The following is a 26,298-nucleotide window of genomic DNA, read 5'->3' as shown; positions in this document are numbered from 1 at the left end:
TGGCATGGGGAACATGCAAGATATCCAACGTTGGGAAACACACAAGGCCCCCATTACAGACCCCTAAACTACCACTTCCAAGTTTGAATAAATTAATCAGGGAAAACGAATTGAGCTACCAAAGCTACACAGTGTTACTGTGTAGCCAAGCAAATTCATTTCCCTTTTCTATCCTCTATATATGTTCTGTTTGACAGTTTATCTGAAAAGGACATCAAATTCATAACAGGTTGCATGTCCCTCCTGAGACTCCTGACATATTTTCTGGGTCTTCCTTTTCGTTCTACTCCTATATTATTTTGGCTTACGTAATCTCATATATGTTTTGTTTCTACTTCGTAGTGTTTTCGTCTTCCACTGCCCACCAAATCCCCGGCGCTTTCAAAATCACCGAGATCATTAAATTCCTACTTAATCATACCCCAAGTATATGTGGTAATATTACTTTTTAGAAATTCACTTTATACTCTCATTTAAGTATGAATTAACATAATTAAAAATCGTTGATTTTATTAATGATTATTTTAAATTTTAGTTTTCGTGGATCTTTAACTAGCTAATTAGTTGACAATGTACTCATAGATGTTTTATCAAAATTAAACTTTTATTTTAATTTTAATTTCTTAAACAACATTCCTTATTATATATTAGAACAGTGTAATATAATTTGTTAATATATTTTTTATTATTAGTTAAAATTTATTAAAAATTATAAAATTATAAATAAAAATAATTAAACTAGAAATAAACTCATATTTTTGTCGTTAATAAATTTTATTTAATAATAAAAAATATTTAAAAAATATATTAAAATGTCTGTTATTGACATTTTTGTACATCTTTCTTTTGTACATCGCACAAAGGAAGACAGAAACTTACCGTTTCCTTTTTCTCTTTAGGATATAAAAGAAAGTTATAGAGTATGGGAAAGTAATGAAGGAATAACATTACTCTAGCTTTATTAAACACGTATATGTATATCTATATAAGTACATTAACACATGTATCAGAAATTATATTTAAATAGAAGATTCATTACTTATTTTTGGTGAATTCTTAGCGTATAAGCCAATATTTTATATGACTGTTCAATAATAAATCAGCACGCGCTATATCTGGTGTGAGAGAAAATACTGATGTGGTTGAATTACTGCACTGTTACCAGGATAGTAGAAAACTGTATAGCCAGTTTTAAAACGACATATGTTCAGTTAATTTATTACATATAGATTTGATATTGTTTATTAATTTATGGGTTTGTATAAATTACCTTATGAATAAATAATCTTATCATAACTATAATAAAGTAAAGACAATATACTAGAAATTATATCAATTTTTTATAAAAATTTTATTAATATATTTAAAATATTTAGATTATCTATCTCATAAGATGACTTCCGAATTTATATATACGTTAATCAATCTTATTGAGAATTTTATAAAAAGAAAGATGTTTTGATCTTATTGATCCCCGTTTGAACATGATTATATCATGTGTTTCCAAGAAAGAACGAGACAGAAACTACCCTCAAGAAACATGAAGAGTACTGGTGCATGTACCCAGGAAAATGCATGGATACTGTAAAGATCAAGCTATCCGAATGATCACGTGTGTTCATCTATCTTCAGATTGAGACTGAGGAAATTATAGTTTATTGGAAATCATATTAAATATTCATATTCAGTCAAACTAAAAAAGAACTCTACTCGTTGGCTGTCAGACAATTAAGGTGAAAATTTCTGAAGAGTATGAGCAAAATTTGACTGCCAATTGAGACCTATAATACAAAACTATGAAAATTAAGAATCTCTCCCAAGTTTCAACTCCTCCTCTTTGTGAATTGTGGTTGTGGCCTTCAATTATTAACACTCGACCATTGCACCAAACTGGTTTTCTACGCACCTTGGAATTGGATAATAAAGAAAGAGAGAGAGAGAGAGAGAGAGAGAGAGAGCCGTTAATTTCGACCATAAGAAAGCAACTAAATTAGAAAAGTTCAGATCACAAAATAAAAGGTCTTTCATATGCAGAATATAATACAAAGCATCTTAAATGGATTAAAAAATTACTGGTGCAAGAAATTAAAACAAAGTTGAAGTTTCAGATTTGCAGATCAGCCAGATATTTTTTTGACAAATTGCACCAAGCTACATATATAGCTAGCTAGCAATGGCCCAATCGTAGCTCCAAATCTAACTTCTCCTTTGGGTGTTTAATCAACCCTATTCCCAACTCCAACTTGATGTTATGCTCGTTACTCTTGAAAACCTTGCATTCCACTCCCATTGCACAACCCTGTAATTCCTCAACTCCTAACCCACTCCCAGTTTTATTACTCATCTCAATTTCCCTTCTGCTTTGAGGACTCAAAAGAGGAAGCTGTTGGGAAGATGAGAGTTTTGGTTTCTTCTCTCCACTGAGAGAAGCTGGGGTCAGTACTGAAGAAGACAAACTCATACAAGGGCTACAAAGTGGAGAACGATGTGCATTATTCAACAGTTTATCAGATAGACATGATGATGGAGAGGAGGGTGAAAGATGAGTTGGGTTAGGCTTAATGCTAGGGTTAGGTTTAGGACACTCAGAAACCCATGTGGATAAGGATGATCTCAATCTTGCCCTATCCCTTCTGTGAACATTCATGTGACCACCCAAAGCTTGTGCAGACTTAAACTCTCTCTTGCAGAAGCTACAAGCATAGTTTCTTGCAGGCCATGAAGTTCCCCATATGTGCTCCTCAAAGCCAAAGCTGTCCCCTTTATGCGTGGTTCTGGTCAGATAGTTTCCTTCCATGGAACTTTTAGACTTGTTTAATTCACTCCAAATTGTAACCTGTAGAGAGAAGAAAAAAAATAGCCATAGAGTAAAAAAAATTGACTTTGTTACCATAGAATTAATAAATTAAGAAAAGGATCATGGATCTAGCTAGCTCTTACAAGAGACTCACTTCTTTGGACTTCAGCGGTTATGAGTAAAGTGATCCATTTGTTGATATTGAAGCTCAGCTTTGTATATATTCTGAGGCAGAAAGTGAAGATCTTTCTCAGCAGGCGTACTTCATCTCTGCCACTGTCTGAAGCTACTGTATTTAGATATTTCTTTGCAAGTATAATGGAGAAGCTGTGTTAAAGTGGTATTCCCTTTTGCCTTAACCTGGAAACCCTCTCGCATATAATGCTTACACTATTACACTCTAGTGACTTTCATCAAAGTTTGACTTCTATAATTAATATATACTATTGAAATGATCCTACCGACGCAATTTTTCGCCCGCAACAGAAATACTACTACTTTACTTCTTTGCCGTTGATCTATAAACAGATTTCTATTAAAACCGATGAAAAATGGGTGTTTAACAATCATTTTTCTTGTTATTGCAGGAGGTAATAGAGTTACTTTATGGTAAACGAATGCATGGTAACGGTTAAGAACGTGTGCTTAATGTATTGACTAACTTGAATTTAAATATAGGATCAACATTTACTGAAGAGAATATGTTGATTTTTTGGTACAATTGTCATAAGTTTAATAATTAATAACAGTAAAATTTTATTAAAAAAGATTAATTATATTTTTAACATAAGAAATAGATTTTTAATATATTTTTTGTTTATTTTAAAATAGTTAAACTCAGGTTTAAAGTTAACAAACAGTTAGTGAAGAGGATTAAATATATGGTGTTTAGTTCTATTCAAAAGAGTAATAATGGTTTTAGTCTAAATTATCCAATTTTTAGGCAGATATTCAAATTAAACAGGCTCTTATAAATTATCCAAATCTCTGGCTATTAACTAATTTTAGTAGTCTATGAAAAAGCTAGCCGATGTAATAATAGTCTCGTTGTAACAACAAAACAAGGGAGGAAAGGAGATAATACCTATGCAATCAGAAGATTTACTTTTATTAAGACCTCAAAAAGCTAATTAAATGCTTTTGCACTCGCAACGCGTTACACAACTGTCCTCGTAATAAACGATGAAACTATATATTATTCTCGCTGCAAACCACTTTCGTAATTTATTTAACTTCGATTTATTAAACATTCAATCAAATTTAATTATTTAAATTGATCAGGGTTATTTTTTGTACGGCCTTAGTATTAATAAATTATATAATAATTTAATTTAAATATATAATAGCATTATCATATAATAATTTAATTTACTTATGTGATAATGCTGAATCCACAAATAAGTAACATTTTATTTTCAGAAGATACCAAATAGAGAGAGAGAGAGAGGTGTTTAGAAAAATTCCAATGAAAAAAGTAAAGACATAAGTGAATATAGGGTACAGAGGTATATTTACATGTTTGGGATTGTTATTCGTTAAATTTTTGTTTTATTTTCATCATCCTTTTATTGTGAATTTTGGAATTTGATTTTTAAAAGTGTTTTTAATGTCTTTAGAAAATTAAATTTCATAATTTATTTGCATGCAAGTGATTTATAAAATTAAATTTTCAGAAAATAAAAATTTGTTTCTAAAATATATTTTCTATTTGCGAATGACTTTTAGAAATCTCTCTCTCAAATTACACACATTTTGTTAACATATATATTAGGGAAAAAAAGATAGTGTCATACGACAAATAACAAGAATATTCTTATATGGAATCTGTCATTTTCATCTACATTTTGTCTCTTTCACTTTTTTTTTTTTGTTGGTATGCGTATATTTCTCTATAGACTAGCTAGCTCTAGAACAAACGCATGCTTGAAGCCCGTTTTAGCCCAACTTATAAAAAGGTTAGAGTTTCGATATTCTAAGCCCATTAATCTCACAGTGCTATTGATAAGCATGGTCCATTTAACTCCTAGTACCTATGACCGTGAAAATATCCTACATACTTGATAATTCAAAACAGTAACCTATAAATTAATTTATATTGCTCTTAAAAAATGAACGTGGCATAACACAACCTCAAGATTTGAAGTGTGCATAAAATGTTCGGAGATGTTGAAAATGTTTTTTTTTTCTCTAGTAGCATGCTGCTATTTGAAATGTGCCGACAGCATAAATGTTTGGCGTGTTTACGTTATCCTATATTTTTTCAAGCCTAAAATTGTCAGTTTTGCGTACGGCTACATTGCCAAGGTGTATTTTACATTCTTGATAAAAACGGGATTGGGTCTGCATACCTACATAATTAAATTTAATCTCAATTGAATATAAAATTTATAATTAATTACATTAATTTAAATATACTTTTTAACAAATTATATTAAAAGATAATGTAACAAATAAACGTAATTATATAAAAACTGAACTTAAAATGAAGTATAAAATAATTTATCTCGACTTAATAAATATTATTATTTGTTTGTAGGAAAATGTAAGTGGTGGAGAAGCAGAGTCTTGCGGAAAAAGAAAACGGGAAAAGAGTTATAAAAAAGCGATAGCGATAGCGAAATAGTGGAAATGAAAAGGGAGCGTTGACAGAGCAGAAAAGAGAGAATGAATTTGGAATCGGAGTCCGGTGGCGGTGTGGGTGGCGGTGTGGGAGGGAACGGAACGCTGATCCTGCCAGGTCTCCCAAACGACGTCGCAGCATTGATCCTCTCAAAGGTACCATATTCCCACCACGGAAGGCTCAAAGGAACATGCAAATCATGGAAAGTGCTTCTCTCCTCGAAGTCCTTTCTAACATCTCTAAAACGCAACAATCACCTTCTCTGCATATTCCCACAAGACCCTTCAATCGCTTCCCCTTTTCTATTCGATCCAAACGCACTCGCATGGTGCCCTCTCCCTCCCATGCCTTGTAACCCTTCCGTTTATGGTCTCTGTAACTTCGCTGCTGTTTCTTTCGGCCCTCATATATACGTTCTCGGTGGTTCCCTCTTCGACACGCGCTCCTTCCCCATCGATCGTCCCTCTCCCACGTCCTCCACTTTTCGCTTCAACTTCCATGATTTTTCGTGGGAGTCACGCGCTCCTATGCTCTCCCCGCGTGGAAGCTTCGCATGTGCTGCTGTTCCTCACAGAGGGCATATTCTGGTGGCCGGTGGGGGGTCGCGACACACCATGTTTGGTGCTGCTGGGACCAGGATTCGGTCGGTGGAGCGGTACGATGTTGGGAGGGACCGTTGGGTGGCTTTGGATCCTCTTCCGGGGTTTCGTGCGGGCTGTGTGGGGTTCGTGGGTGAGGAGGGGAGGGAGTTTTGGGTGATGGGAGGGTACGGCGCCTCCAGAACTATTTCCGGGGTGTTTCCGGTGGATGAATATTATAGGGATGCGGTGGTGATGGGAGTAGAGGGTGGCCCGTGGCGTGAGGTTGGGGATATGTGGGGGGATGGAGAGATGGTTAGGGTTGGGAAGATTGTTGTGGCTGAGGACCGTGGCTGTCCCGCGGTTTTCATGCTCGATGGGAATGAGATTTTGAGGTACTTTCTTCTTTCTTTCTTTCTTTCTTTCTTCAATTGTATGAATTCATGACTGATTGATTGGTTAATGAGTAAGTGTTTAGGGACTCAGGGTGTTGTTAGTGTGTGAAATTATAAATGAGTTATTTGTTGCGAGCAATGTTCATTCATGTGGTTTTGATTAGGGCTGAGTAATGTAATGTGTATATGATGTAGATAAACTATCCTGTTTGTTGTTGTTGAATTTTGGTGCTGGGTTAAGAAATGGCTGGTTAACATACTAATTTGGGGCCGTTCTTTCTGTTATTTATATCGTAGTTTTGCTAATTTGAAGTGGAGCAAATACGTTAGCTATTTAGGCTCTTCTTTTGAAACCGTTGTCGGAATAAGTGGTTTATAAAAGGAAAAGGTTTCGTGAGGGGCATGGTCATCTTGTCCTGTTATTTGAACTGATTCTTAATGCACATTTCAAATTTTTATTCAGAAATAATAATTGTGTTATGCATTTATGCTTCACTGTGTTGTTGGACAAGTTTGTGCTATGTACTTGGAATGGGAACTTCTTCCTTTTTTGTCAGGCTCGATCCGTCATTATACCTCAATTGTAGCTCTTTTTTTTTTTCTATTTTTTGAGACATTCTTTGTAGACAGTTGTTTCTGTATGGCAGTGAGAGATCACACTCCAGGTCATAGAATTGTACATTCCATGTGTTGTGTTGGGTTGGGTTCTGTGATCCTGTTCCCAGGTGAGAACCCAACTTTCTGAAATCAGGGATGAACAAAAGCGCACTGAATCTGCATTTCGAGGTATTCTCAAATTTAACCAAAAGCATGCTTGTGGACTGGGCAGAACAAAATAATACTCAGTCTTGCCAAGAAAATTTCACACTCCTAGACTTAAACCTCCCAGTTCAGCAAACTCAAACCTAATTTCTCCTTTTACCTTTTCAAAATCGTCTCCATCCAGGGACTAGGACACTGCAATAAGGTGCATCTTGGCGATGCTGATTCAATTTTGATAAAAAATTCTATATGTGATTGTTTTACTTTCCCTGTTTCTGGTTCCGTGTTCTGCTGATCACGTGTTCTCTGCTGTGTTTCTTGGTTTGTGTGGCTTGGACTGAAGTGAGTGTTGATTTTCCTTGGGTTAGGTTTTACCTCTGAGCTGTACTCCTCTCTTTGGGCCCTTGGCCATTTCCTATATAAAGCACAGACACGACACTGACATGCATATTGCAACATGGCTAATGTATAAATTACAGGACATAGGCACCTTTCAGAGAAAGACAGTCACGTTCTCAAACCAACACGCTAACTTTTGTATTTATTTTATGCTAATTGATAATGAACCTTGCAAAAAAACAGTAAGAGGGGCTATTTTTTTATGTTTTATTTTAATTTTATAGTAAATCTTTGAAAAGTTAATTTTTTTTAATAATGTCGGTGTGTTTAAAGTGTCAGCTCAAGTATCCAAAGTGTTTAAGCTGACAATTTTATTTTATTTTAATAAATTAAACATGTAATGAGGAGTGTTGAACTAGTGTTTGGAGCTTTTGGTGTAGGACACATGACCGACACCAAAGCACTTCAGACAAGAAATGTATCCATGCTTCATAGGTAATTTCTTGTACTCATTGCAGCATCTTAAAATCTAGGCAGTCAAAATAATTAAATGGCATGAGGAAAACGGAAAGTTTTGGATATATTTGATGAATAGAGAGGGACCATATTTGCCTCCTTGAATCTAGTTGTATTATGTGTCGTGAAATTATAGTTGTAATAGTAATAGTAATCTTGTATTGTACTTTGTACACTTGGGTTGTTTGATTGTGTTTTGAACTTGTTAAAAATGTATCTTTAGAGGTACCCGTATTTTATAAACTTAAGTGTGCTCCTGTATGCGTGTGGGTGTTTGTTTTTGTTTGGTTCAACTAGTAACTTACTAACTAAACTGGTGATACCATATTTCAACCGAATCAAGAATTGGGTTGAGTTTAATTACACTGATTCCTTATTCAGTTATTTGTGTTATTTTATTTATAAATCTTACATGGATGGTAAATATTGGTTTTGCTTAAATTTAATCATGACCATCTATGTAAGGTTGAGTATAATAATCTTATTCTTCCTTGATATGCACCCTATATCATGACCACCCCACCAATTCTATTGAGTGGGACCACCACCTAGCTCTAATTGGATCTAACAGACTGGCTGGCACTCTTGTCTTGACTCTCCCCCATGACTGACTGACCAATGTCACTAAAACAATAACAGTATTTGGCCAAACGGAACCTCCTACGAGGCTCTTATACCATAAAGCCCCTTGCAAGCTCACAATAAAATTGCAATCATTATGAGAATAATGCAACATGTAACAAATAAAATATTACTCATCAAAGAATATCGATAATTAATATTCTTCTATATGGTCTTGTTCGTTTATATGTCTAAATACTTTTGGATTTCTTTCTTGTTATACTTGTTGGTATTCTTGATTTATTTTGTATTTGTCTTGCTTCTATTAGGAATAGGAATATTTCTTTCATCAAATCCTTCTTTACAAGGTAATGATACATAATAGTTAGGCTCTCATGTTTTGTGTTATGATTTCTTGTTTTGCATTCTTACATCTTATCTCCTTTTTCCCATCCAAGGTAGGATCTATGAATTTGACGTGAACAAATTGGAGCATCATGTAAAATTTTTTAAACAGTCCAGTTAAAATTCAGGCGATTACAGTTAGGATACGATTAAACTTTGATTTCACCTAGGGTGCAGGTGTAGCAGTGGTGCCACATAGGAAAGTAACTCGCACCTTTCTCTCTCTCTGGAAGTTGTATAATAGTCAGTGAACAAATACTTTTTCTGGCTAATCAGCATGTTTGTCAAACTGATTCTTTATTTGCGTAATCTTCTGTGTTATTGGAATCCCTGGTCTTTTTATTTATCACTTACACCAGGACCTAGGTCAGTGGTTAGGAAGATGTTGATTCCGGTTTAGGGCTGTACCAATCTTAGGTGTAAAGCCAAATGTTTTACAAAAGGATAGTGGTAAAACTATTTCCATGATGTTAGCTCTTAGTATCTAGGCTCTATAACTAATTGTAGTTTTATGGATGTATGTTTTATTAGAAAAAAAAAATGTTACTTGCAGTAGTAGTGCCTCATGCTTTTCATTAACATGATTCCTTTATTAAATTAAAATCACTAGAGAAAATGTTTTGCACTTAAATGAATATTGTAATGTAAAATGTGCAGAATAAATTTTTCTGATGTCATTCTAATTAATGAAGTCCTGCAACTGCCAGGACTTCATCAGGCATGGGGATATGGAATAATAGAACACACAGTAACTTCTGCACGTGTAAACTATGTTTTGTGATTCATTGAACTTTGACAAATTTTCATCCCCCCCGGATCTTGACAAATGGATTAATGAGGCAAGCAGAATAAAAAACTTTGCTTAAAAATGATCCATGGTTTGGCAGTGGATGATGGGGGGTTTTCTATAAAATGCTACAAGATAATTAAATAATTGTATTGGTTATTTAGCTTTCTTATCAGTCATCTACTGGACCAGAAGTGAAATGCTTGCTGGCAGATTTACACTGTTTTGGCCCTTTTATTATGTATAAGGTCCATTTGGGTTGGGACTATGGTAAAATTGATTTTGAAAGAATTGAAGTCGCAAAAATGATTCGTGTTTGGGAATGGTATTATGAAAGTGGAGTTTAGAAGATTTGGATGGGAAAGTAGAAAATCGCTTTTGAAGTGTAAGTATAGGTATATTTTTAAATTTTTTATGCTTCATACATTCTGAATCAATTTTGTTAACCTTGAAAGCTTAGGAGTTGTTTGGTAACAGTTTTTTTTTTTTCATTTTCACTTTTAATTAAAAATTGTTTACCATGTTTTAAATGTTTCCCGTTTTCAAAGATTTGTATAGAAAAATGAATAAATAAAAGATTGTTTTCAATGTTTCTTATTGAAAACAAGTGAATATTTTGCAATTAAAAGTGAAAACATTTTTTAAAACCAAATAGCTCCTAAAATTTTCTACTTTTACAAAAATCAATTCTACTTTCCGCATAGTCAATTTTTTTTCCTGTTTAAAATTTATCCAAACATAAATGATTCACTGTTGAAGTCAAGCTTGTCTACTGCAAATGGCCCGTTGCGGTAAAACCAATTAGCTCATATTCACATAAACATGCATTCTAATTGATTTGTATGCTTTCTTACATTTTTGCTTCATTGTATGTCCTTGCACTAGATTTCCTGAACTTGCAATCCGCTGACTTAGTAGAGATTTTGCATCATTCTTGATGGCTCTGCTTGTTTACTCGTAAAAAACTTTTGAAGTTGTAAATCTGTTAATTGACTTGATGAATACACATTGCAGATATGACATGTCTTCGAATCGTTGGGTATACGAGTCTCGCGTGCCAAGAAAAGCCCCTTACAATTCGTCATTTGGTTTTGTAGTAGTAGACGCGGAGCTGTATGTAGTGACACATTCATGTGGTGTTGATTTTACAGAAACGCGAAGGTCCAGACAGAATAAGAGGGCTGGAACTCTGTACATTCAAATATATAGCCCAAAAAAGAAGTCATGGAGATCCCTAGTCACAAAATCACCTTTCAATTACTCTATAGATATTAATAGTGCTGTATTGAGCCCAATTTGTCTATGAACTATTTTGCATCGTATTTATATAGTCTAGGGAAAACTGCCTAATTTTTTGTGTATCCCATAATTAGATTGACCTGGTTCCAAGCAGGTGGCTTCTTTGTATATTTCTGTATTTAGTATGTTTTGATCAGGGTATTTATTTTGTATTTAGTTGTTACCATCTAAATTTGGATATTACTGAGAATTGTATCTGCTAGTAATAGTGTTTTAACCCTGAAGTACTGACAATTGTATCAGCTAGTACTAGTGTTTTAACCCTGAAGTACTGAAATATTTGTAATGGATAAAGAAATGAATGTTAACTTACAAAATTGTTGCTTGATTTTATACTCCAGAGTTGAGTTCAGTGCTGAATGCAGATCCACTTCAGCCACACCTCGGCATCTTCCCTCTCACATCAGCTAAACATGCCACATTAGTTCAGATTGCACGGTTGAGCCTGTCAGAGCAGGAGTATATGGGACGACAGATGGAAGGCCTCTAAAGTTAGCAAGTGTTTATATTAGTTTATTATATGTTAAAAACAATTTATGATATTTTCTTAAGTGATTTTTTTTTAAATGTTTTTTTTTTCATAATTTAAGGAAATTCGAATGTGTATCTGTGTCGATATATATGATTGAATTTAATATATAAGTTAAAATAATGAATTAAAACTAGAGCTTTAGAATATTTTTCTGTCTAAAAGAAAATTTAGACCCTTTATTTGGTTTTTCTTTAATAAATTTTAAAATATAGTATTATATCTTGATACCTTATTGTGTTGTATTTGAATTTTGATGAACGATTTAGTTTGTAATTTCACACCTTACTGTATTTTTACAATGAATATTTTATTTTATAATAGTATTTCATGTTTTATTAATTCATAAAAAATATTAAAAATGCTTGTTACTTAATTATGTAGCAAGTAAAGGGAATGAAAATTATCCAATAACTATGATAGAGGAGTTGTTATTAAAACTCATTATCATTCTTAATTTAAGTATGTACTCGTTTGTTTAAAATAAAGTAAAAGAAAGTTTTTTATAAGTAAGTTTTGAATAAGGTGGTTTTTTCTATCTTAGACTAAGCTACTATTTTCTTATCCTAAAACTATTTGCAACAAAAAGAAAAGAAAAGAAAAGAAAAAGGAGTAAAATTAAATGCTGCATAGATGGGTCAATAAGTCCAGAGTTCATAGTCCTTGCTCAAATAACAGCTAAATTTTACGAAACCATGCATTCATTTGTTTCTTTGACAGTCGAGAATCAGAAAGTGGAAATTAGCTGATTTCTGATTCAAAAGTTGTGGTCTATTTTTTTTTTTGGGTGCATCAAATAAATGTTATACGTCACGTTCACTGAAGATAGTGCACGTTGCAGCCAGGTGGAGAAACGTGACACCCATCTCATCCATAATGACTTTCAGCGATGCAGTTGCTCTTTTTCCTGCAGAATCAGAAATACTACCATTAGATATACGAATTTGTTGATGTCGCCAACTTTCTAGCCATCGCTTATGACCATATGACCGTAAATAACGTTGGAATTAAAAATAATAAATTTTACGGGAAAAACACTGCTATATTACAATTATATGGAATAAAATAAACATCTTTACTTCATGTTTTTTACGACAGAGTATATATGTTAAATCAACAGTACAATTCAATTTCTTCTGGGTCAAACGATAATAAACGCGTTTCGCTTGTCTGTGTTCACACACTCCATCAGTCTAATCTTATCAAAATTTAGTAAGTTCATCTGATATTTTATGTAATATTATTGTACACGTGAATGAAATCAATAAAAATCAATTGTTAAATTTTATTAATATAGTTAAAATTAAAAGAAGAATACACGTGAACTGTTTAAGTATTATATGACAACCATGACAATTCACTTACATCTAGTGGACCTGCAAAACTTTTCACCCCTTCAACTCGAGCTTCATTTCAAATGGAAGTCACTAGAGTATAAACATTGTCCGTTGTTACCGTTAACAACTGACAGATGAAATAGCCCAGTTAAAATTATTTAAAATATCATGCTTAAATTTTTTCTTAATTAAATAATACTCTGAAATCAACGGATCTTGTTGCTCTCTGTTACCATGAATACTGGACTTTAATATATTATGATTATACACACATTTTGAAGTTAGTATTTCAAATGACAAATAGCCGGCTTGTACAATCTATTTTCCCTCTCCCTTCAAACTAGGACTTCTGGGTATTTGATAACAAGTAAATCACAATAACTCCAGGTTTTTTTATGTTTTTTTTTTCTTATTTAAGAAATCATATGCTAAATTTTTTCTACAAAATATATGAAAACATAATGTTTAGGAGAAACCAACAAGACGATAATAGGCTTGCGTTGAATCTTCAATTTTCAAATATATGATACGAATCTTAATCAATATCTGTAAACACTCAGCTTAAGATAGTTTTTGTAGTCAATTCTGAATAAAAGAATGGTTATGAGAAACAGAACCATGCACAACGGTTGCATTGGTAAAGAAATTCTACTCCTCGTGCTCTGCTCCTATTTTCCAGCCATGAAAAAGCTAAACAGAAAATAAACAAAGTGCTTGTGAAACATTTACAATTACAAAAAATATGCGAGTCTATTATCCCCAATTATTCTATACTAGTAAGGCACGAACTCGTCGACCGATTCTTCCATTGTGAGCCTCGTGTAAATGACCAAGTTAGCGAGGAAAATTAACGTGCATGTGGAGTTGAAAACACACCAAGTGCGGCTATGCATATGCAGTCATCAACTTTTCAATAGCTTTATGTATGAGTTGGATTGGGATGAGTGATATTATGATAATAGTTCAGATGTATGTGTAAGTGAAAAACGTGTTTCCTTATACATAAAGGGAAGAGTCTAAAACAGAGCACTATAAATGTAAATACATGAGAATAATGAAATTAAAAAAGATAGATTGAGTCTAATAATTGAAATACCACCTTGGGTCAGGTTCATGAGATATTTTTCAGACTCAAAATATTACAGCAAATGCACGTACCCTGACGGGGCGTAATTCCTTTCCCATACACTACAAAAGCGATTGTAACCCCATATCTAATGTCATATTGTGCTATGATCATGACATGTAAATAGATAAAATTATACTCATAACAATACAGTTTTACCTTAAAAAGTAAAGATATATAGTAGACTCTCATTTGTGACGTAGACATGTTGCTCTAAAACAATGTTAATTGAGTGGGTGTGTCTTATCTTATGGGGATCATTCACACATTTTTATAGGATATTTTATAAGAAATATTGAGACGTGTTTCGTGCATTGAGGGTAATGACCCCGTTGACTCCTTCCTTGTTAAGAAGGGTTTTGTTTCCTACAGTAGGCGTCATGTGGATGGTACGTATGTGCACATATTTGTATGTGAGAAATGCTAGAAAGTCAATTTTTCTTTATTTTATTTTGCCAAAAACTAATCTCTTGTACTAGACCAACTTTTGGTTAGTACATTTATTTATATATTTTTGTGTAACACTACTCCCCTACATGTATCATTTTAGTCACCTTAAGTGGAGTAACTTATAGTTTTAAGTTTTATTAATTACAGCTATATTATTAAATACTCAAAAATTCTAAAGAACACACACACACACACACACACACACATATATATATATATATATATATATATATATATATATATATATATATATATATATATATTAGTTTTGTAATTTGGATTTGTGTGTCAGCAGTATCTATCGTTCAAAGCTGAGATATGATTCTACTAAGATACATGGGTCTAGTTCCAGCGAAATCACCTCCATGCATGCGATGGGGTTAACGGCAAAGTGAAGAATAATGTAGTAAAGACACTTCGATGTTTAAGCAAGATCAAAATTAAAATATGAAAAATATAATTAGAGTGAATTCTGAAAATGACAGTAAAAAATGGCTATTAATAGCTACAGTAGTCGTAGTTGTAGATATGTTGTAATTTTTTATTTTACAAAAAATTGTAGATAAGTATAGCTGATGCTAGTATAATTGCATTTGTGAACTGTACTTTATTATAAGAGTGAGAAGAATGACATCATTATAATGCACCATTACTTGAAGAAAAACGTAAAAAAAAAATAGTCATTTAAATATGAGATTTTGAGCTTATTTGATGGACAAAATAAACAAATAGGATGAAATATTTTATTTTAATTTTATACTTGTTTAATTAAGAACGTGTAATGAATTTCTTATATTTAAGTTTATATTATTTATTTTTAATGTAATTTTTTTGTATGGACATAAAACATTTAAAAATAAATAAAATAACATAATATAAAATTAAGATAAAAATTTACTTTATTATTATCTTATTCTTATTTAACTCTTTCAACTGACTGTAAATGACATTTCTTTTTGGCAACATCATGTTTTGGTCCATGATAAGGTATCAAAGGATGTTTGGATGGTGATATGGTTCGTATGCATATTAGGATTTATTTTTCTTTTACAACTGGAACACTAATCGTGTAATATGTGTGACTTAATTAATGTCCTGAAAAAAAATATGATGCATATAGGATAAGATATCCTAGTCCTTAATATATATATTTTTTCCTTTCCAGTTAAAAAAGAAAAATCTAAAAACATGGAATTGAAAATCCATGGCCAAGATTTTCCCTAAATTTTGGGGATTAGGAGACCAAATTTATTAATTACAAAGTTAACATCACAAATTTAATATGATATTTAATTGTTGTTCTTCTTCAAACCAAGAGTTTTAGCGGTCTTCGTTTTCAAACACTTGTTGCGCGTTGCAGGGCACGTGGATCCGGAGTTTCGAGGTTTGCGGTTCTAATTTTCCAACCGTCAAAGAATTCGCTGTCAAATTGAAGTTTCAGAGTGTTAGAACTTAGAACATGGAAAGTAGGGTCTATTTAAATGTTGTGTATGTCCTCTCTTCCTACCACCAAAACATTTCATATATCTTATCTCCTGCAAAAACTCGTTAAACGATAGCATAGAAAGTAGGGTCTATTTACTTGCTTATATATAGAAAGAATATATATCCATGGCGTTCTCTAACAGCAAGTTTCTCTTCACGGTTCTACAGCTTCTGCTTGTAATTCTTGCCATTTTTGTTGCTTCTCCTGAATGTAGAGTAGCTTGCAGGCCATTACCGTTACATCGCCAGTACTGGTCGAGGGAATATGGGCTTCTTTTGCAGTCGCTTCCAAACGGCCCTTCGCCACCCTCAAAGGGATCTCCCACACATACCTAAGAAGAAGCCACTTTGAAATGGACCCAGTTGCGTTCATGCATAGAAAAATTCATTCTCTATCAAGCGTTTGTATATAGGCAAACACTTATATTTAATTCAAACAAAAGTTCTCTTTCATTTCGAACAAATGTATGTTTCACTGTATATTTTTTGAGAAATACTAGCAGCCCAGCTTACGAGGTCGGCATCTAATTAAATTAAAGATCGTCAAAATGGATCAAATCTAAAGAGTTAGGATTTATCTATAAAATATGATTGAATTGGCAAATATTTCAGCCTGATTACATTTTGATTCAATCTAAATTCGAATATTAGTTAGTCTAATACAGATTGCCTCGTCGTGGCCCAAAATTTTCTTCTTTTTATAAGCATTTATTTTAATTTATTAATTAATTTATCGGTTATTTATTTGGACTAATATATTTAGAACAAAACTAATAAAACACGAGTTAAAATACTAAATTTCTTAGTGATTTTTTTTTTCATAAAATTGAAGTTAATTTTTTTTCTTCTAAATTTACCTAATGGACTGACCCATTTGACCTGCATACAGTCTGCCAAGAACTAAATTAAAATAATAATTTTTAAATTTTCAATTAAGAGTTTAGAGAGAGTAAGAGAAAAGAGAAAAGGCGAGAGTTAATAAAAAAATTAAAAATATGAATTAATTAATGAGAGGGTCTTAAAAGGTTTATAAAGAGTTCCTCTTATATTTAAAAACTTTAGAGTAAAAGTTATCATTAAATTTTTTTTTCTTTTTTTCTAAAATTAAATATTAAATAAAGTCTACAGAAATTGCATTTTTAACCTCTTTTATTTTACTTTAATATCACACTCTTTGAAGAAGAAGGGGTCAGTTGCTTTGCTTGAAATGAAAGGAGATTTTTTTAAAAAAATATTAACAAAGGGTAGTTAAAAAAAGTATAAAGGTGATGTGAAAAGGAAAAGGAAAAGATGTATAAAATAAGTAATTCCCAATTTTTAATCCATAATTTAATTGGAGTCCTACATCTAATTAGTTACGTTGGATATAGGACTCTTTGTTACATTTCCATATGCAAAAGTTCACGAGTGTGTCATTCTTGAGTTTTATAGTTCAGTATGTGTGTGATTGCATGTTTTACGTGTAAAAATTTTCATTAAATAAGTATTGTTTTTAGTCTTCAAGAAATATAAATCCCATTAATTTGATTCTTTAGAAAAGATTAATATCGACGACTTATAAAACATTACATTAATTTGGGCATAAAAAAGTTAATATCAAATGAGCCCACGCCTCTAATTATTTAAAAAGTAACGTTAATTTAATTTTTCATCCATTAAACAACATCAATTTAAATACTAAATAAGAAGTTTCACAAACATATTCAGTTCCTAAATGACAAGCTCATAGAAAGCGACTTCAAACAATTCATAAATATTCATTTAGGTTAGGTCTTTTTTTTTTTTCACTCTCCCCTAAATGTTTCATGCATAGGTCCTTGAAATTCAATTTAACATCCATAAACTAAGAGTTTGTTCATTTTTTATTTTTTAAAATAGTTTTTCTTTTTAAAAGTTAAAAAAATAAAAATTGTTTGTTAACATAAATTTTATTTTTATTTTCTACTTAAAATATATAAATTTTTAAAATTTTATTAAAATATAAATTAAAAAAATTAAAAACAAAATGGAAACAAACAAACCCTAGGAGTCTAGGAATAATAATAATAATTACTTACCATTAGACATAATAATAAAAAGTAGAGTTGCATGTCATGATCTCTCATTGTTATGAGTTCAGGTGAGGGTGTTAGTATGTATGGGTTTCAGTTTTGTTTATTAATACAAGTTTTGTTGAAGTTACATCTATTCTTCATCAGCCCATGGTTGTAACACTGGATCATATATATCATGTATGTATATGTTTAAATTACATCATTATTGTGGGTGATAAAACATCAATGATTATAAATTGCTTAATTTCGTAGATATTGTATAGATATAGTGATAGTATATAATCACAAGTCTTATCAGTTTCCCTCAAAGAACATTACAATTTGTATTATATTACAATTACAGTTAATATGAAAAAAAATATATATATCCAACTATACTCTTGCATGGGACCACCCCAAGTGTGCTATGGCTGTGGTTTCAGCCAGCACAATCAAAAAGAAAATAATCACGAAATTTGAGCAAGAATTAATGTGTTTGCTTAATTAGCCATGCATGAAGAATTCTCCTCATGGACGAATTGGATCAGGACTCGATGGATTCACAGGGCCTCTTGGAAGAGATTGCAACAAAAGCCCATCATATTCCCTCAACCACTGATCTTCTCGTAATGATCTTGAGGATGCTCCAAATGGAGGAAAAGCAACCAAAATGGTGAAGATGATTAGTAGAACAATGAAGAGAATCATCCTGTTTGAGAAAGCCATATCTTAATGTAACAGTAAATGATTAGTGGAACGAAAAATGCTTTTCTTTTGAGCTTTAAATTTCAAGTCGAACGTCCTTTCCGCTCGAGTTTGGATACGGATTGGAAGAGTTTGTGAAATTGATGGTGAAAGGTACGGGGTAGCCCCACACATATATATAGGACACAAGTTATATGGATACATTGACCGGTGCCTCTTGTGGTTGATGAATATTTTATCTTGACTCAGTATGGTTTGAAGATTGACAACTCGGTAGCTAAAACAAGATTGACGAATCAAAGAAAAGTAAATTGGACGACAAAACACCCTGTGGCCTAGAAATCGATATTTTGAGCTTTTACCTTTTTTCATATGAGCATTTTGGGTTATTTATGTGATATATATTTATATATTCCTGTATTCAAATGGGATATATATTTTGATGTTATATAGCATACTATATAAGAAAATATTTAGTGACAATTTCTTGTTTATTAATATTTATATATATAAATAATATCATGGACTATATATATATATATATATAAACTTTAATGTGTCATATCAGCAAACAAGGTGTGCTTATCAATAACATCGGTTTGAATTCCGACGCTTTTCCAAAGGACTTGGTGTTGTTTAATAATGATGCTACTGTTATATATAATTTTCTAACAATATTGACCAAGTCATATATATTGGAGGCACCCCTTTTATTGGTTATCTGTAGGTAATTTCACTAATGGTTTAGGAAAATAGAATGTTATTATATTTCAAAGACAAAACACGGTACAGGCATTCGTCAAAATTAATTTACATATCGGAATTTACTTATTTTGTGTAAAAAGTGGTAAAAACAATTATGGAAAGAACTTTGAAAATTATAATTATTTTTATTAAAATATTATTTCTTTACTTTCTCGTATATCAATACTAATAAAGTATTTATTATTATTAATAAGAAAAATATATATTGTTTTCTTTAATCTATTTTTACATCTAAATTTTGTTCAAATCTAGAATTACATATATAAAAAATTAGAAATTCTTTTCTTGTTGGATAAATTATTAACCATGTTTAAGTTAATAGAATATTCTCTAATTTAAAAATTGATGTTAATAGATTATTCTAAGTTTTTGAACAGATCATAAAGTGTGAAATATCAAAGTTTACATTGCTATTTTTTATAATATATTTAATACATATATCCCGATTCAACAGTATAATGTTAAAGTGTGAATAGTCATTTTCACCGGTTTAATATATGGTTTAATTTTTATAATTTTATTTATTAGCCAAACAAATACTATAATGAGAAAATAAAGTATATTAGAAAAGGTCAAAAGGCCGTGTGTATACCCAAAAAAGAAAGCAAATGTCAAATACATGGCACTGTGGGTACGATGGGTCGTTTTTTTCTCCAAAATTGAATGAACTAAAGAGCAGAATAAACGCCGCGTTGCATGGTAGCATGTCGAATTGCCGATGAAGTTGTGTTATTTCCTGTTGGTAGGTACAGTTGGCTTGTCTGGTTCGACCAAATACGCTGATAAGTGACGGTACGTCCAGCTACCTTGATATAATAATTTAATGACTCTTTGTTTTATAATTGATGATAAAATTAATTTTTTTAATAAGTTAAATAAAGAAGTTTATCTAAAAGAATTACAAATATCTAACCCAAAGAATAAAGTTTATGTAATTTTTTAAAGTGTTATTGGTATTATTTATTAATTAAAATTAATCTTGATAGTATATAATAACATTAAATTTATTTTTTTTATTAAAAATAAAATTTTAATTTTAATCAATGAACATTACTAAAAAATAATATATAATTTTTAATAAAAATACAAGTTATTTTTATAAATTTTAAGATTTTAATTTTAATATATTATTAATATAATTTTTTTATAATGTCTATTAATTAGAATACATTATACATATAGTTTTAATATTATTTATTAAAAAATAATTATTTTTATTAAAATATATTTCAAAATTAAATAATAGTATACCATCAATATATTTAAGTTAAATTTATTTATATTCATCTTTAAATTTTTATCACTTTTTTCATCACTTTTTATTATTATTTTTTTCTTCTCTATAACATCATATATGGTATAATTTTGTATAGATAAAATAGTGTGTAATATTATTAAATTTTACCTTTTAAAAAAAATTGACATGCAGGTATTTCCTATCAATGATAGCAAAAAATATTGACGGTTTTGTTTCAGAAAATATATTTTTATTTTTATTTTGTTTCTTAATTTTCAATACTTATCCTTGAAACACTGATTTTTTTTTTGTTTTTACTATATTTTTATATAAATTTTAGAAAATATAAAAAAATAAAAAATAAAAACTAATTCAGAAATCAAACAAGCAACTATATATTTGTACTTTAGCCTCCATGTTCACATGAAATGTAGTTCCAAGAATAAACATAGAGGAGACACTGAACAGGTATTTTGCTAGACATTGTTGACTAGATACATAGAGGATTATTAGGAGGAATATACTCCTTGCTCTACTGTTTATATATAAAATTTTTAAGTGAATCTAACAATTATGGAATGAAATGCAGCAAGTTTTACATTATTTAATGCTGACAAAAAAAAGTATATTATTTAATAAATCTCAAATCAATTTCATTTAACAATAAATAATATATTTTAAAATAAAAAATGTTAGCAATCAAATTTTTAATATTAAAAATGTGTTAAAAGAAACATGTTATAAAATGTGTTATTAGAAAACACGTACTTTAAATAACAACAACAACAACAATAATAATAATAATAATAATACAAGTTAAATTAAAAAATACTGTTAATATTTTTTTTAAAAATAATTTAAAAATAATTGTTGAATATTATATTTTTAAAAATATTATATCTTATTAATCAATACTTGAAAGACACTTATAAAATATTAATAAATATTTTTTTGCTATAAATATATTAAAAGGGCATTAAAAATTATAGTAAAAGTGTATTAAAAATGATTTCTAATAATATTTTTATTTATATTTATTTAATTAAAGTCTATTTGCAAAAAGTATAAGATTTAACCTATTATATATTTTTTTTAAAAATATGCATTGTAGTTATTTAAAAGTTCATCATCTTTTTAAAAAGACTTTATATATATACACACACGATATTTAAGAAGAATAAAGTTATTCTCAAAGTAATTTTATAAGTAATTAATAATTATTTTTTAAAAATATTGAACTTCTTCAATTATAATGTTATATTTCATATTGATTATTAATATTAATTTAAAAATAAAATAAACATATATTCATTAAATAATCAATGTTTATTTATATTTTAAAAATATATAATAAATATTAAAATAATGTTGGTGAATGAATTATTAATTAATTTTTGAATTTATATTATTTTTATAAATTTATCTATATAAAAACATTTAATAAGAATAATTCTTTTTTAAAATATAATCCTTAATTTTTTATAATTTATTTTAAAATTTTGTTAACTTTAATTTTTATAACTGAAGATAAGTAATTAATAATAATAAAATTTTATTAAATAAAAAATATTTATTATATTTTTATACCTTTGATGTACTTTTTTTTTTGTAAAAAAATTTATTTATAAATATTTGAACTCTTTAGAACTTTATTTTAAACCTGTGTATGTTAGGCCTTGCTGGCTGCGGTAGACGCAGCCATAATCTTCACAGACAAAACTGCATAAGCGAAGGCTGAACAACACGTCATTGGACGCTGAATGCAGCAACAAAAACCTGCACATTGCATCCAATTACACATGCTGCCAGAGGGATAATGTTCATTTTTGTCACAAGTCCACCAACACATTGCTTGCTTGTTTGCAACACCTACAAGCTGTGCATCGCTCAATTTTTCCCCGCAGTAATTTTAACATGCGAGAACTCCACTATAAAAGGAAAGAAGAGGAGCATTAACAAAGAGTAACGAGAAGAAAGAAGAAGAAGAAGAAGACGAAGAGAAGGAAGGAGGATTAGAGAAAGGCGAAAAAAGGTTATCTCGTGTTCTGCCTTACCAGCTCTATAGCTGAGTTCTTGTAAGTTTTTGTTTTTTTAAGTATAATCCAAACCATTAAATTTAGGTATACTGCTTATAAATTATGTAGGTCCTTCGTTGAACAGAATGGTAGAATGATTTCTTCTGGTCACTAATTAAGAGCAAATGTGTTAGGTTGGGATGAAGGAGAGTTGGGGGGGTTGAAAGATGCTGAAAAATGAATATTGATTGTATGAGAAAATATTGGAGATGAAGAATAACACAACTTTGCTCCTAATTAATGACATCTTACAGACTTGCCATCTTCCCGGAGAATATCAACATTGCTCCTAATTGATTAGTATATATGAACAGTACATAAAGAAAGTACAGTTATAAGTGAAGACAAAAGTGCAAATCCTTAGCACTACCAAGAGAAAACGAAAAAAAAGAAGATAGAATTCATACATCTCTTTTCCGCATAATTGCAATAGGCACATGAGATGGTTTTACATATAAATTTCATTTATAAATTCGGAAAGCTAGTCTTGCTAAAGTCTCCAACTTTGAATTTCTATGAAACATAAAATATAGTTATAATTAAGACTGTAATTATAAACAATTTATCATCTAAAACTTAAAAATTTGATATAAAAATTATATAAACATTGTGTATACTATCATTGCCTGGCATTGAGGCCAAGTAAATATAAAATAAAAGGATCTTGAGCGTTTTAAACATGCTAGAATTTAACGACGATTGCGATATTAAAATAATGTAAAAGATATGTTTATACGATTTTTTTTTTGTTTTTCTATACAAAGATATGCTTTTAGATAATTAGAGTTTTAATTTTTCAATTAATATTAATCTTTTATCATTTTTCTTCAAATACTAAATACTTTATTAAAAATTGAAAGAAATAATGTAAATAACATAATATGTAAAATAAAAAGTATAATATTAATAAAAAATACCCTAAAATAACAATTAAAACAAATGTAAAATTATTTTAATCGTAATTATTATGTAAATACAATAAATATATCTTCTGACTGCTGTAAATTAACTATAAGAGCTATAAAAATATGAGAAGGTAAAGGAAGAATTTTATTACAACATTATGAATAAAGTTAATTCCAAAACAATAAACTCAAATAATATTTTAACCTACTTTTGAATAAACGATATAAGCTTGGTTCATTAAAAAAAAAAAAGCTATCAGTTCATTTTCTTAATACGTTTAAAAATAATAAATAAAAGTATGTATTTACACTAATATTTTTTTCTTTAACTATAAGACTAAATACATTCTAAATCAATTTTATTTCTCCACCGCAATTTAATATCGAGAAATATGTACATAAAATTCGTACAATAAGATAAGTAATATAGATTAATTTTACTGTACCATCAGTATACAATTTTTTATAGTGTGAACTAATTAGAATACATGATAATTATAACTTTTATATTATTTATAATTTTTATAATGTATATTTAAGAACACGTTATAAAAATTAGAAATATAAAGATTTATTATCTCAATTTTAGAAAAATAATACTTTTATAGTAATTTAAAACATTTAATAATATATATATATATATATATATATATATTAGAAAAGGTATTATTTTTTACTTAATTTTGAATACTTTGATACGAAGAAAAATGTTAGTACACTATTTTTAATTATTGAGTAAATTTTTTTTTATAAATTATGTGAATCTTTAATTTAATTTAATAATATTTATTTTTAATAATTTTATATTATATTTTTTTAATAAGTTTTAACTGATAAATAATAATATATTAAAAAATATTTTATGACATTTCTCTTGATATAAATATTTCCGGTGTATAAAACAAATGAAATGCATTAAAGGTCTGCGGTTTTAATCTGTCAGTCTTGCTGTTCTCTAAAACGCGCCCTTTTGCGATTTGGATTGACTTTCTCAGGGCTTTGAATTGAAACAATTTTAATTAGAATGAATCAAACACAAATAGAATATATTGGTCAAGCACAGATGTCATTATAATTATAATTTATCAGGGTCAAATCCAAAGCTCTAACTGCATTAACAAATAAATGACATTGTTGAATCTCCATTAAGTTTTAGGAAAAGTGTATATATATATAGATATAATTCGTTAACTTGAATATTTATATTTATTAATAATTTTTTATAAAACATGACATTAATTAATTAGTTTGAAAGTTTTATTAAATAAATTAATTTTATAAATTTGTCTATAAAAAATTAATATCTTATCACATTACTTTATTTTAATGTATAATATATTTTTAAAATATAAAATATATTTATTTTAAATTAAATAACATACTTATATAATTTATAATTTGATATACATATCATAAAAATAATATAAAATCTTTTTAACATTTAGATTAATTTATTTTATATTTTATAAAAAAAATTATATAAGCATTTAAGATTGATACTTGATATTAATACCTATTTTTATTTTCTTTGCATACATATAAAAAGAGTTAATGTTTGTTAAATTTATGCATTTATACTATTTAATAATTTTTTATTAAATAAAAAATTTAATTAATTTAATTACTAATTATTATATATAATTTTCATGATCATGTGTGTTAAATTTTTACATAATTTAAATATTTATAAATATTTTATTTAATATTTATTTATATTTTGAAAGATATTATTTGTTAAAATAAAATAGTAAATAAAATATATAATAATTCTATTTTTATATTAAATTTTGTAAAGTCAAACTACTTAACAAAAAATGTTATAAATTATTCACTTTTATTGTTAAAAAATTTTCCTTCCCCATATTTATAAAACAAAATTTTAATTTACTATCTATACACGCCTGATCGTATTTTACCTTTTCAACATAGACAAAAAACAAAATTTTAATTTACTATTTATAAAAAAAAAAGAATATTAAAATCATTTTATAGTCTCAATTAGTTAATTTTCAACATAGACAAACGTTACACAAGAAGGCCATAAGCTCTTCGTTTTTGAATTGAAAGTCCAATACGTGACTCGACATTATCTGTGGCTGTGTGAGATAGATAGACTTCGATCATCTCTACATGTGTGGATGGATAAAAATGATGAAAACGGATAAGATTAAAAGGATTTTTAGTAACTTTTTTCTTTAATTATCTAAGATTTTTTTTTTCGTAAGGAAGAACAGTTTTTTTTATCATGTAAGTCAAAATTGTCTCACTAACTTTTACAAATATTTAAAGTTCTTCTATTTAGAGCAATTTCAAAGTTTTTTATGCTTAACCTGTACAAATATTGTCATTTATTAATAGAAAAAAATATACGATTAGCCTAGTTTCGACAGTTATTGAAAAAAAAAATATCGTGAATTTATTTTAATTAGTGAGTTTTTCATGCACTACAGGGTGTTATTAAATTAAAATGTTCTTAATAAAACTTATATTACATAACTATTTTTAATATAACTATTTTGAATTTATATATGCATGCATAATAATAGCATTAACATTATTTTTTTAATAGTAGGCATATTACATTTTCTTAGA

At 29.2% G+C, this 26,298-nt stretch overlaps 2 protein-coding genes across 4 annotated transcripts; one reads left to right on the top strand and one right to left on the bottom strand.

The window, feature by feature from the left end:
- Positions 1-2,167: 2,167 nt before the first annotated feature.
- On the bottom strand, positions 2,168-2,797 carry LOC113860718 (transcriptional regulator SUPERMAN-like). Its single transcript, XM_027493218.1, has one exon. The coding sequence runs from the start codon at positions 2,795-2,797 to the stop codon at positions 2,168-2,170; it is 630 nt and encodes a 209-aa protein (XP_027349019.1).
- Positions 2,798-5,421: 2,624 nt separating this feature from the next.
- Positions 5,422-12,167, top strand: LOC113863151 (F-box/kelch-repeat protein OR23). 3 transcript variants are annotated; one of them, XM_027496607.1, is made up of 3 exons: positions 5,423-6,390; positions 8,898-8,936; positions 10,775-11,615. In XM_027496607.1, exons 1-3 carry the CDS (start codon positions 5,462-5,464, stop codon positions 11,064-11,066), a joined length of 1,260 nt encoding a protein of 419 aa, XP_027352408.1. In that variant the 5' UTR covers positions 5,423-5,461; the 3' UTR covers positions 11,067-11,615. The 3 variants fall into 3 exon arrangements, with proteins under 3 accessions (XP_027352409.1, XP_027352408.1, XP_027352410.1); XM_027496609.1 differs by lacking the exon at positions 10,775-11,615 and adding an exon at positions 9,031-9,272; XM_027496608.1 differs by lacking the exon at positions 8,898-8,936 and having other exon boundaries at positions 5,422-6,390; positions 10,775-12,167.
- Positions 12,168-26,298: the final 14,131 nt, after the last annotated feature.

Source organism: Abrus precatorius, unplaced genomic scaffold (assembly GCF_003935025.1).
Source record: "Abrus precatorius isolate BTA unplaced genomic scaffold, Abrus_2018 Scaffold3, whole genome shotgun sequence".
Classification (NCBI taxonomy): Eukaryota; Viridiplantae; Streptophyta; class Magnoliopsida; order Fabales; family Fabaceae; genus Abrus; species Abrus precatorius.
The sequence above is the reverse complement of the archived record's forward strand: the minus strand, read 5'-3'. Positions and strand labels throughout refer to the sequence as shown.

Excerpts from the sequence above, each read along its gene's own strand:
- LOC113860718 (XM_027493218.1), bottom strand. The coding sequence starts at position 2,797 with ATGGAAGGAAACTATCTGACCAGAACCACGCATAAAGGGGACAGCTTT.
- LOC113863151 (XM_027496607.1), top strand. The coding sequence starts at position 5,462 with ATGAATTTGGAATCGGAGTCCGGTGGCGGTGTGGGTGGCGGTGTGGGA. Across the intron at positions 6,391-8,897 it reads GATGGGAATGAGATTTTGAG|GAATAGGAATATTTCTTTCA; the intron begins GTACTTTCTTCT and ends TGCTTCTATTAG. Across the intron at positions 8,937-10,774 it reads ATCAAATCCTTCTTTACAAG|ATATGACATGTCTTCGAATC; the intron begins GTAATGATACAT and ends TACACATTGCAG.